Raw genomic sequence first — 9629 nt, 5'->3', positions numbered from 1 at the left:
ACTAATATGAAAAGTACCACTAGATATGTACATGTGGTCACTAAGTGTGAACCCACTAGGAAAGAAGAGTTGGCACAATAAATGTGCCATAACCAAGGATGGACTACTTGAGTGTAGTCCCAGCTGTAGAATCACTGGTGTATCCTCACACTGATTACCTAACACACCAGCGAATAATATCTTGACACATCACCAAGGCACATAGCGGATGCTAGGTCATGTAGAGCTTGATATCTCAACAAGACCCCAATAGACTACAGAGTGCCATGGGACTGCCATAACTCTAGGAGGGGGGTAATGTTAACCCCCCTCTAGGAATGTGTAGCAAAGAGAGTATGTAGAAGAAGGGCATAAATTTAAAATATGTAGAAGGAAAAGAGAAGCAAAAAATGGAGCTATTATTTAGTGTATGCAATTTTGAGCAAGAAGATAAATTGAAATTATTTAGTCATAAGCTTAAAGGATTTCGGCCTGACAAGTTGAAAAATAGTTGTAAAATATAAAATTAGTATGTCCAAGATAAGAGAAGGCCGGTCTAAGCTAGTACAATGGAAGGCTGCCCAAGAAAACTAAGGCCATGCATAAAAACTAGAAAGTGAATGGATAAGCTCATTCTTGTGGTGTGCAATCTTGTGAACTCTCTTCTAGTTTCTTGCTTGTGTGAGAGATTGAGAGAGATAGAGAGAAAGGAAGAGTGTGAGGTAGAGTGAGGGACTAGTGTGGAGAAGCTCTTGCTTCTTCTTCTTCTTCTTCTTCTTCTTCTTCTTCTTGGAGCTTGCATGACAATTGAGGCAACATAGGTGGAGCTCGCTTGAGACGTATTGAAAGGATCATGGAGCCATCGACAATCCTTTTGTAGATATACTATAATGAGAAGGTAAATTGATGAGTTCACTACATTCATTTGGAGAGTTTGCATGGTTATGTGAGAGATAGCCATAGTCACATTGCTTGAAACACTTGAAGTAATATGCATTCGCTTAAGTATCGCACCCATGGATTGTTCGGTTTGCCCACATAACTTCCAAAAATATTGGAAAAAGTCAATAGGTAGACCATTAGGTCCTAGAGATTTCTCCTTCTTCATATTATGTTGCTCAATTTCCTCAACAAAGAAGGGCCTATTAAGAAAGAGCATCCATTCCCAGGGGATTCTAAAATCCATACCTTCAAAGAAGGCTACTAGCTTGCAATCATAATCATCATCATGAGGGTCATCTTATCCAATCATAGATGCAAAGTGAGTCTTGAAGACCTCAGCAATGGCATTATTATCTTCTCTTAGAACAACCCAAGAGCATTCGATAATAATAATGGGCTCTCACAATATTCTCTTGCATATGAGGTATTAACATGTGTCTTAGTTGGAAAAGGACCTGCTTAGAGGGGACTGCCCTCAAATTATAGGTATACATCATGTGCCTTAGTTGGAAAAAGACCCATTAGAGGGGACTACCCTCAAATTATAGAGTCTATATCAATCCTTATATATGGGATTGATTCAGCATGGAGCATTATATCAAAAATTTGTCATTATGTATCCCTCAAATTTAATATCTCACTAGCCTTTGGGATCGTGCTGCATAAGAGAGAAATTGTATAATGTAAAACAATGAGTGAGATTATGTCAAGTGTGTTTGATAGGAAAGGTATAGGTGGGGGGGATTAAGACCTAAAACAATAAGAATAGATGTATTTCGACAAGTTGTTGAGAGGAAAAGATCCATGTATTGAGTGAGTGTGTGTGTGTGACCACATTCAAAAGAGTAAAGTTAGGGCTATATTTATTAAAAATGGAGTGTGAAAGTGATATGTGATAGAGAGTCTATTTTACTTGTAGCTTTATACAATGTGAGCTATGGAGCCTTGAAAACTATTGTATTTAGCTAAAGAAGATACTCTAGGCAACTTTAATCAATAGTAGCTCCATCTTGCTCTCTCTTATCTTGGAGTAAAAAAAAGTTAGCACATTCATGGTATACCCACATCAATACTTGCAAGGACTATGGGTTAGCTTGGACAAGGTTGAGATCATCATTAGTGAACATCTCTACCACATAGCTTTGCTCATCTAGGTGAGTGAGACCTTGCGGCATGCAACTTTCTTGTTGACAGCCCTGAGAAGGGGCTTTATTCTCAAAATAAATAAAAGCAAGGCAAGGAGATAGCCCTAGTGGATGGACTACTTGAGCTCAAAGCTAGAAGTTAGAACCCCATTAATGTACAATGTAGACGTAACATTATTGGAAAGAGTAGAAAACATTCTAAATAAAGTGGAGCCAAATCTTGACCACTTTATAACAAATGTTATAAACTTATAGCTTACTTGGTCATATGTTTTCTCAATATCCATATTGACCAATGTGAATTCTCATCCTAAGGCCACCGTCAAATCTAATGCCAAGCTCACGCTTATTATTGAATCATGGAATTTCCTACCATGAATAAACCTATACTATCAGGGATGAAGAAATTTGGGGAGCATGAACTTGATTGTTGGGGCTAGACTTTTAGCCATAGCCTTATTAGTAAGGTTCATCATTGTGAGTGGGAACTAATGCCGTAAAAGCTGCCTAGCCATACTCTTGGGTGTCAATTTGATTATATATAATTGAAGATAATTTATATTTCACAATATCGAAAGCAAAAGTTATTGAATCTACACATATCATGTCCACATAGCTTCCAAAAAGGCTGGAAAAAGTCAATGGATAGACCATCAAGTCTTGGATATTTGTCTGTCTTCATATGATGGATGACATGCTCAATTTCATGGACAAAGAAAGGCATGTTAAGAAAGAGCATCCACTCTTAGGGGATTCTAAAATCCATAGCTTCAAAGAAGGCTAGCAGCATGCCATTATAGTCATTGCCATGAGGGTCATCTAATGCAACCATAAATATAAAGTGAGTTTGAATACCTCAACAATGGTAGTATTATCCTCTCTTAGCACACCCTGAACCTATGTGTTAGTTTTGTTTTTTTGGGAGTTCATGGAATACCTCTAAAACTCGATGTACTTTGTGAACTAGTTGGAGTTTAAAAGACATGGTAGTCATCTATTGGTACATATTTTCTCTCTCCTCATTTCTCTCTCTTCTCTAAATGACTCTCTCCTTAAACTCTAAAAATTAAATAATTAATTAACCATGAGGCCACAAATGAACGTCTAGTAGGGGTTAGCACATTTAATATGAATGGGCAGTAGCTAGTTCTTCAGCAGGGTCAAATGGTTAATTAATTCATTTAGTTTCTCTATCCCAACTAGCTAACATGGGGTCCAAGTCAAGTTTTGTTGTGTGTGGCTGCTATACTTTTACTCCAGGTTTTTACATGCCCAAGTTAATAGACTTGGGTGTGGTGTGGCTCTAAAGGGTTAAGAAACCTAACCTTTGATAGTCGGCACATAAGAGACGGGGCACACACAAGTCAATTGGTATTGCATTAGTTCACAGAGTCATAGTTTTCATCGTGTGGCTAGGTATCATTAACTTCAACTCTGTAAAAAAAAAAGGGGACTCTACTGATTTGATCGAGTGCCCTCCAAAAGTGAGGGTACTCTGTGGACTCCAGCGATTAAATCTACATGGATAGTTTTGAATGGTTAGCTCTTACCTCCTATAGCAGGTGCACTGGGTTCTCTCTCCTTGCAGATTATGTTTCTCTGTCCTCTAAAACACCTTTACACTTGCTGGTAATAGGGGTCCATCATTCCTGCACGTGACCAGTTCTTGTTGTAGTTGATAACTCCCTTACTGAGGTCGATGGGCCTGCGCGGGGTTCTAAGCATCTATACTATTAGTTAAGGAAAGGTGGGGGGCGGGTGCCACATGGCAGCCCCCCACCTCCCCCACAAAAAACAAAGAGAACGCGGGGGCGGGTGCCACGCGTCCAGCCCCTCCCCCCGCAAAAATCGCGCCCACCCCGGCTGGCGAGCCTAGGCACGGAGCGCCTAGTAAGTGCCTATGTGATTTTGTGGCTCCAAGACCCTGGTTACCGTAAATAAACCTGGGTTTTGGCGCGTGTAGTGGGAGTGACTTGGATTTGAATTTTGAGAGAGAGAGAGAGAGAGAGAGAGAGAGAGAGAGAGAGAGCGCACAGGAACAGAAGACGAGCCAGAAGGTTCTGGGGCGCCTCCATCTTTCCTCACATTCCATTTCCCTGCCGCTTTCCCGCAGTTTCTACACAGATCCTGTCCATTCTCTTCTCTGCGACCATCATCGCCATCGTCATCATCATCATCATCATCATGACCTTTCGCACTGCCGTCGTTTGCGGTAAGAATCAGGCGGTAAGGAACAAATTCTCCATCACCATTTCCTGCTTCCCGCAGCTTTTTTTAGTGTTCGCCTCGTGCTTCCAGTCCAGATGTTTCTTCCTTACCTCCCTTTTGAGAGTGTGTGCATCAAATTGCGTTCCTTTTAAGAGTATTTCTCAAATACTTCTTCCTTGTGTCTCTAGACGTTCTGAGAGAATTTTTGTCATAGAGCGCTTCTTTTCTTCTCTTTTGAGAGTGTTTCCATCAAATATTGTCCCTTTTGAGAGTATCTCCATCCAATACTGCTTCACTCTGTCCCGTCTGAGAGAATTTCCATCATAGACTTCGTCGTCTGTCTTTCTGGAAAGACGTTTTTCAGATTATACCTCTGTGAAACTCCCTCTACTTCTCGGTGAAACCTCACAATGTCGAAGACTGAGGGTAAGGCCATTGGCATCGACCTCGGCACCACATACAGCTGCGTTGGCGTGTGGCTGCAAGACCGAGTTGAGATCATCCCCAATGACCAGGGCAACCGCATCACCCCTTCCTATGTGGCCTTCACAGATACAGAGCGGCTCATTGGCGATGCAGCCAAGAATCAAGTCGCCATCAATCCCCAGAACACCGTGTTCGGTAAGCGGTTAGGTTCTTGAATGCACTACCTATAAGTGAATGCATATGGAACAACAGAGAAAAATTGTAGTTGTAATGTGGTATTGTGGAGGATGAATACAATGCAATACGATGGAATTCTCCATAATTTCGGAGTAATTCATGTCCAATTCTGCCTCTTGCTTATAGCTTAGCAGGTGTTTGGAAGTAGAATTCGATTCCATTCGCCTGCTCGTGTGTATGCTTGCACATTACATTTGTTTGCATTAATATTTAGGATATTATTATTGGTATCCTGTTCTTGCATGGATGCCTGGGATAGTATATTGGAACTACTATCTGTATTGCACACATATTTGCTTCGTCCTTTGAATGAGTATGTTAGGAACTTGCCGAGAAAATTGTTTAGTCTATGCCGTCTGCATGCACATAACAAATCAATTCGGACAACAGGATGTTTCACACATTGTCCATAATTTACAGCTCTGGCCTTCCGTACATGCTTTACATGTTTCAGAATTGTGCATGTGTCTTCTTAGTGCCTTACATGGAACGACGTACTGATTTAACCAAATTTTCTCAATCCAGATAGAGTTTTGACAATGTAGTACATTCTCATCCCCTTTTTGTATACAGATGCAAAGCGCCTTATTGGACGCCGCTACACTGATCCCTCCGTGCAGAATGACATGAAATTATGGCCTTTCAAGGTAATCCAGGGCCCTGGTGACAAGCCTTTGATTGTGGTGAGATACAAGGGAGAGGAAAAACAATTTACTGCAGAAGAAATTTCATCCATGATTCTCGCCTACATGAGGGACATATCAAAAGCCTATCTAGGGCAACCTGTGAAGAATGCAGTAATCACTGTCCCTGCGTACTTCAATGACTCTCAGAGGCAGGCTACTAAAGATGCTGGTGCTATTGCTGGCCTGAATGTGATGAGGATTATTAATGAGCCCACTGCTGCGGCAATTGCCTATGGTCTTGACAAGAAGGCTGCTAGAACTGGTGAGAAGAACATACTTGTGTTTGATTTGGGAGGAGGAACGTTTGATGTCTCTATCCTTACTATTGAAGAAGGTATCTTTGAAGTGAAAGCTACAGCTGGAGACACTCATCTTGGGGGTGAAGATTTTGACAACCGGTTGGTAAATTTCTGTGCACAGGAGTTCAAGAGGAAGTACAAGAAAGACATCAGTAGCAATGCCCGAGCTTTGCGCCGCCTGCGTACTGCCTGCGAGAGAGCAAAGAGAACTCTTTCATCTACGTCACAAACAACTATTGAAGTTGACTCTTTGTACGAAGGTGTTGATTTTTACACCACAATAACAAGAGCTAGATTTGAGGAGCTCTGCATGGACTTGTTCCTGAAATGCATGGAGATTGTTGAGAAATGTCTGCGAGATGCCAAGATGGACAAGAGCCAGATAGATGAGATTGTGCTTGTAGGTGGCTCTACTCGCATACCCAAGGTGCAGCAAATGCTCCAGGATTTCTTCAATGGCAAGGAACTATGCAAGAGCATCAATCCTGACGAGGCAGTGGCATATGGTGCAGCAGTGCAGGCAGCAATATTGACAGGAGAGGGTGATGAGAAAGTCAAGAGTTTGCTGTTACTAGATGTAACACCTTTAAGTTTGGGCCTGGAGACTGCTGGAGGTGTCATGACAACACTCATACCAAGGAACACTACAATTCCTACTAAGAAAGAGCAGGTCTTTTCAACCTATTCTGATAATCAGCCAGGAGTTCTGATTCAAGTATATGAAGGAGAGAGAGCTCGAACCAAAGACAACAATCTTCTAGGCAAGTTTGAGCTCAGTGGCATACCCCCTGCTCCTAGAGGAGTTCCTCAAATCAATGTCACCTTTGACATTGACGCCAATGGCATCCTCAATGTTTCTGCAGAAGATAAGACTGCAGGTGTAAAGAACAGAATCACTATCACAAATGACAAGGGAAGGCTTAGCACTGAAGATATTGAGAAGATGGTGCGAGATGCAGAGAAGTATAAGGCTGAGGATGAGGAGGTGAAGAGGAAAATAGAAGCAAAAAATGCTTTGGAGAATTATGTGTACAACATGAGGAACACAATTAAGGATGAGAAATTTGCTGGGAAGCTAGACCCTGCTGACAAGGAGAAGATCGAGAGGGCTATAAATGAGACCATTGAGTGGTTGGATCGGAATCAGCTTGCAGAAGTGGATGAGTTTGAGGACAAGATGAAAGAGTTGGAGAGTTTGTGCAACCCAATAATTTCAAAGGCATATCAAGGTGGAGCAAGGGGGGATACACCTATGTCTGGTGGGTACCCTCATGCCAGGGGTGCGAATACATATGGTGGCAGCAGTGAAAATACTGGCACCGGGCCTAAAATTGAAGAGGTGGATTAGAGAGAGTCTCCTAATAGAGATCTCTGAAAATGAGATCTGCAGATGTAAAATCTGTACATGCTTCCTTTTGTTTCCTGTGATAGGCCTACACAATGTTGGATAAATAAAACACACTGGGATTAGATTGTGAAGCTTTTCTAGTCTTAAAAAGTGTGTTGTGAATGGACCTGCCATAGATGTTTCACAGTACCGAGTCTATTTGTTGCAGTTCCGAGTCTAGCTGCTAGTGTGTTTGTAAGTGTACAGTGTATATATGCTAGGTCCGTCAAGAGCAGCGTTGTATCATGTATATACTTTGGGCTGTCAGAGCAGTGTAATAAATAGGTTAACTGGCAGATTTTGTGCAACTCTATAGAAGAGTTGACCAACTTGCTGAAACTTGTAATCTGCACCATGGAGATAAAGACCCATGACATGCCCAGAGTCGATTGGACTTGTGCATGACCCTGGTGGTCATGGGCCGAAACCGATGATGATCAACGTGTAGACAGGTCACCGGAACGAGTCAACTCTCGACTTCATGGTCTTACAGCAATTCGAGTTGGAGATTTGTGATGGCGCCCCATCCCCTCGCCCAAAAAAAAGTAAAAAAAGACCAACAATCCTCATCTCTCTGATCTGTTATCAGAACTGGTGGATCCCTGTGACTTAACTTGCATTGTGTGCATGCACAAGGGGCAAGTTGACGATAGCCCTGAAGCATGTGGTGGGCCTCTAATGTGCCAAGCTCTTGTCAAAATCTGCCCCTCCCCTTTCTCGTGATGCACCTCCACTCGTTCACTTACTTAACATGGCACAGAAAGGTAACACAATATGTGAGAGTAAGGTATACTCTTATATTATTCAATCAAAGAAACGGTACAATATAAGTATATTCCAAGATTACATCTTCACGAACCGCACATCAGAGGGTTTACCATTGGGTATAGGGAATCACATGTAGAGTGGAAACCAAACAGGGCTCAAAGTTACTACTAATTCTTATCTAGGTGTTTTTGGTAGCAATACCATAGTATAGCTACAACACTCACCTCTGTTTATTGGATTGGTGTCCTCAACAATCTAAGGGTAGAGGTTATTTGACTCATTCGAGGTCTTAACACAACTTTTGCTAACAAGCTAACCAGTGTTTGCCGGTTTAGGACTCGAGACATTAGCAAGGTCTTAACGCAGTCTTTATTATCAAACTGGTCGCACTAGGACTTGGGAGTTTTAACACAACTTTTTCTATCAAGTTTGCCCATCTAGACTGCTTGGGATCTTCGCAAGTCCATCCTTTACTCAATTACATATGAGGAGTGGAGGTATTATTAGGTCTATGATGAGTGTCATTTGGATGACTCAAGGGACATTGGAAGAATTGTTGAGCTAAATGACGAAGGCATCTTTACCACGTTCATATGTTTCCACTTTCGAAATCCAAGTGGCTTTCTTTAGAGGATGTCGTTTCCACTTGGTGAGATACTTAGGGTATTCTATGTGTTTTCGGCGGTGAAGGAGTGCTTCTACTTCAAAGGGGCCATTGGAAAGAAGCAATGGTACGTGCCACTCCCATTGGTTGTTGAGATAGAACTTGCGTAGAAGAAGTCAAGCATGAAATGCATTATGGACATAAATACTTTGGCAGGTCAAGTTTGTATGTGACTTCATTCAGCACTCGAGTGATTTGGTAAGGTCCATAGTAGCGGTGATTGAATTTGAAGTTCATATTCTTTGGGAGTGACATATGCTTAGAGTTGACTAGGACTATGTCTCCCTTGGTAAAGAGTATTTCCTTTCGCTTCTTGTTGGCTTGTTCTATCATGGTGATTTTACTCTGTTCTAGACTCTGCTTAGACGTGGCATTGCAGTCTCCATTTCTTTAAGAATTCTTTTGCATATTGATCTTCAAATTTGGCCGCTCTTGAGGTTATGGCAAGGAGTGTGATGACTTCTTTTCCTGTGGCTAACTCAAAGGGTGTGTAGTCTGTGGTGGCGGAGTGGATTGCGCTGTTGTAGTGAAACTCTAGCACATTGAGGATAAGGCCCAATTCTTTTGGTCCACTCGTACCTAGCTCTTGAGATAGTCTTCAATGCCTTGGTTGACTCGCTCTATTTGCCCATCGGTCTCGAGGTGGAAGGATGATGAGAATCTCAACTGTATTTCTAGGGTCTTAAAGAGTTCCTTCCACATGTTACTCATGAATCTTCCATCTTTGGCACTATGGCCAAGGGTAAACAATGTAGCTTGAAAACATGCGTGAAGAAGAGACAGGTTACCTCCTTGGCATTCAATGGTGGCTTTGTAAGTATGTAGTGAGCTTGGTTTGAGAAATAGTCCACCACTATAAAAATGACGGTGTAACCATGGGATTCGTGG

The 9629-nt window shown here is 41.9% G+C and overlaps 1 protein-coding gene across 1 annotated transcript; it reads left to right on the top strand.

Annotated features, from left to right (window-relative positions):
• The first annotated feature begins 4076 nt into the window (after positions 1-4076).
• On the top strand, positions 4077-7538 carry LOC148018921 (heat shock 70 kDa protein-like). Its single transcript, XM_087660624.1, has 3 exons — positions 4077-4292; positions 4639-4895; positions 5511-7538. Exons 2-3 carry the CDS (start codon positions 4685-4687, stop codon positions 7268-7270), a joined length of 1971 nt encoding a protein of 656 aa, XP_087516750.1. The 5' UTR covers positions 4077-4292; positions 4639-4684; the 3' UTR covers positions 7271-7538.
• Positions 7539-9629: the final 2091 nt, after the last annotated feature.

Source organism: Lygodium microphyllum, chromosome 20 (assembly GCF_053477565.2).
Source record: "Lygodium microphyllum isolate KBCC chromosome 20, Lygodium_microphyllum_v1.1.10, whole genome shotgun sequence".
Lineage (NCBI taxonomy): Eukaryota > Viridiplantae > Streptophyta > Polypodiopsida > Schizaeales > Lygodiaceae > Lygodium > Lygodium microphyllum.
The sequence above is the reverse complement of the archived record's forward strand: the minus strand, read 5'-3'. Positions and strand labels throughout refer to the sequence as shown.

Excerpts from the sequence above, each read along its gene's own strand:
- LOC148018921 (XM_087660624.1), top strand. The coding sequence starts at position 4,685 with ATGTCGAAGACTGAGGGTAAGGCCATTGGCATCGACCTCGGCACCACA. Across the intron at positions 4,896-5,510 it reads TCCCCAGAACACCGTGTTCG|ATGCAAAGCGCCTTATTGGA; the intron begins GTAAGCGGTTAG and ends TTTTGTATACAG.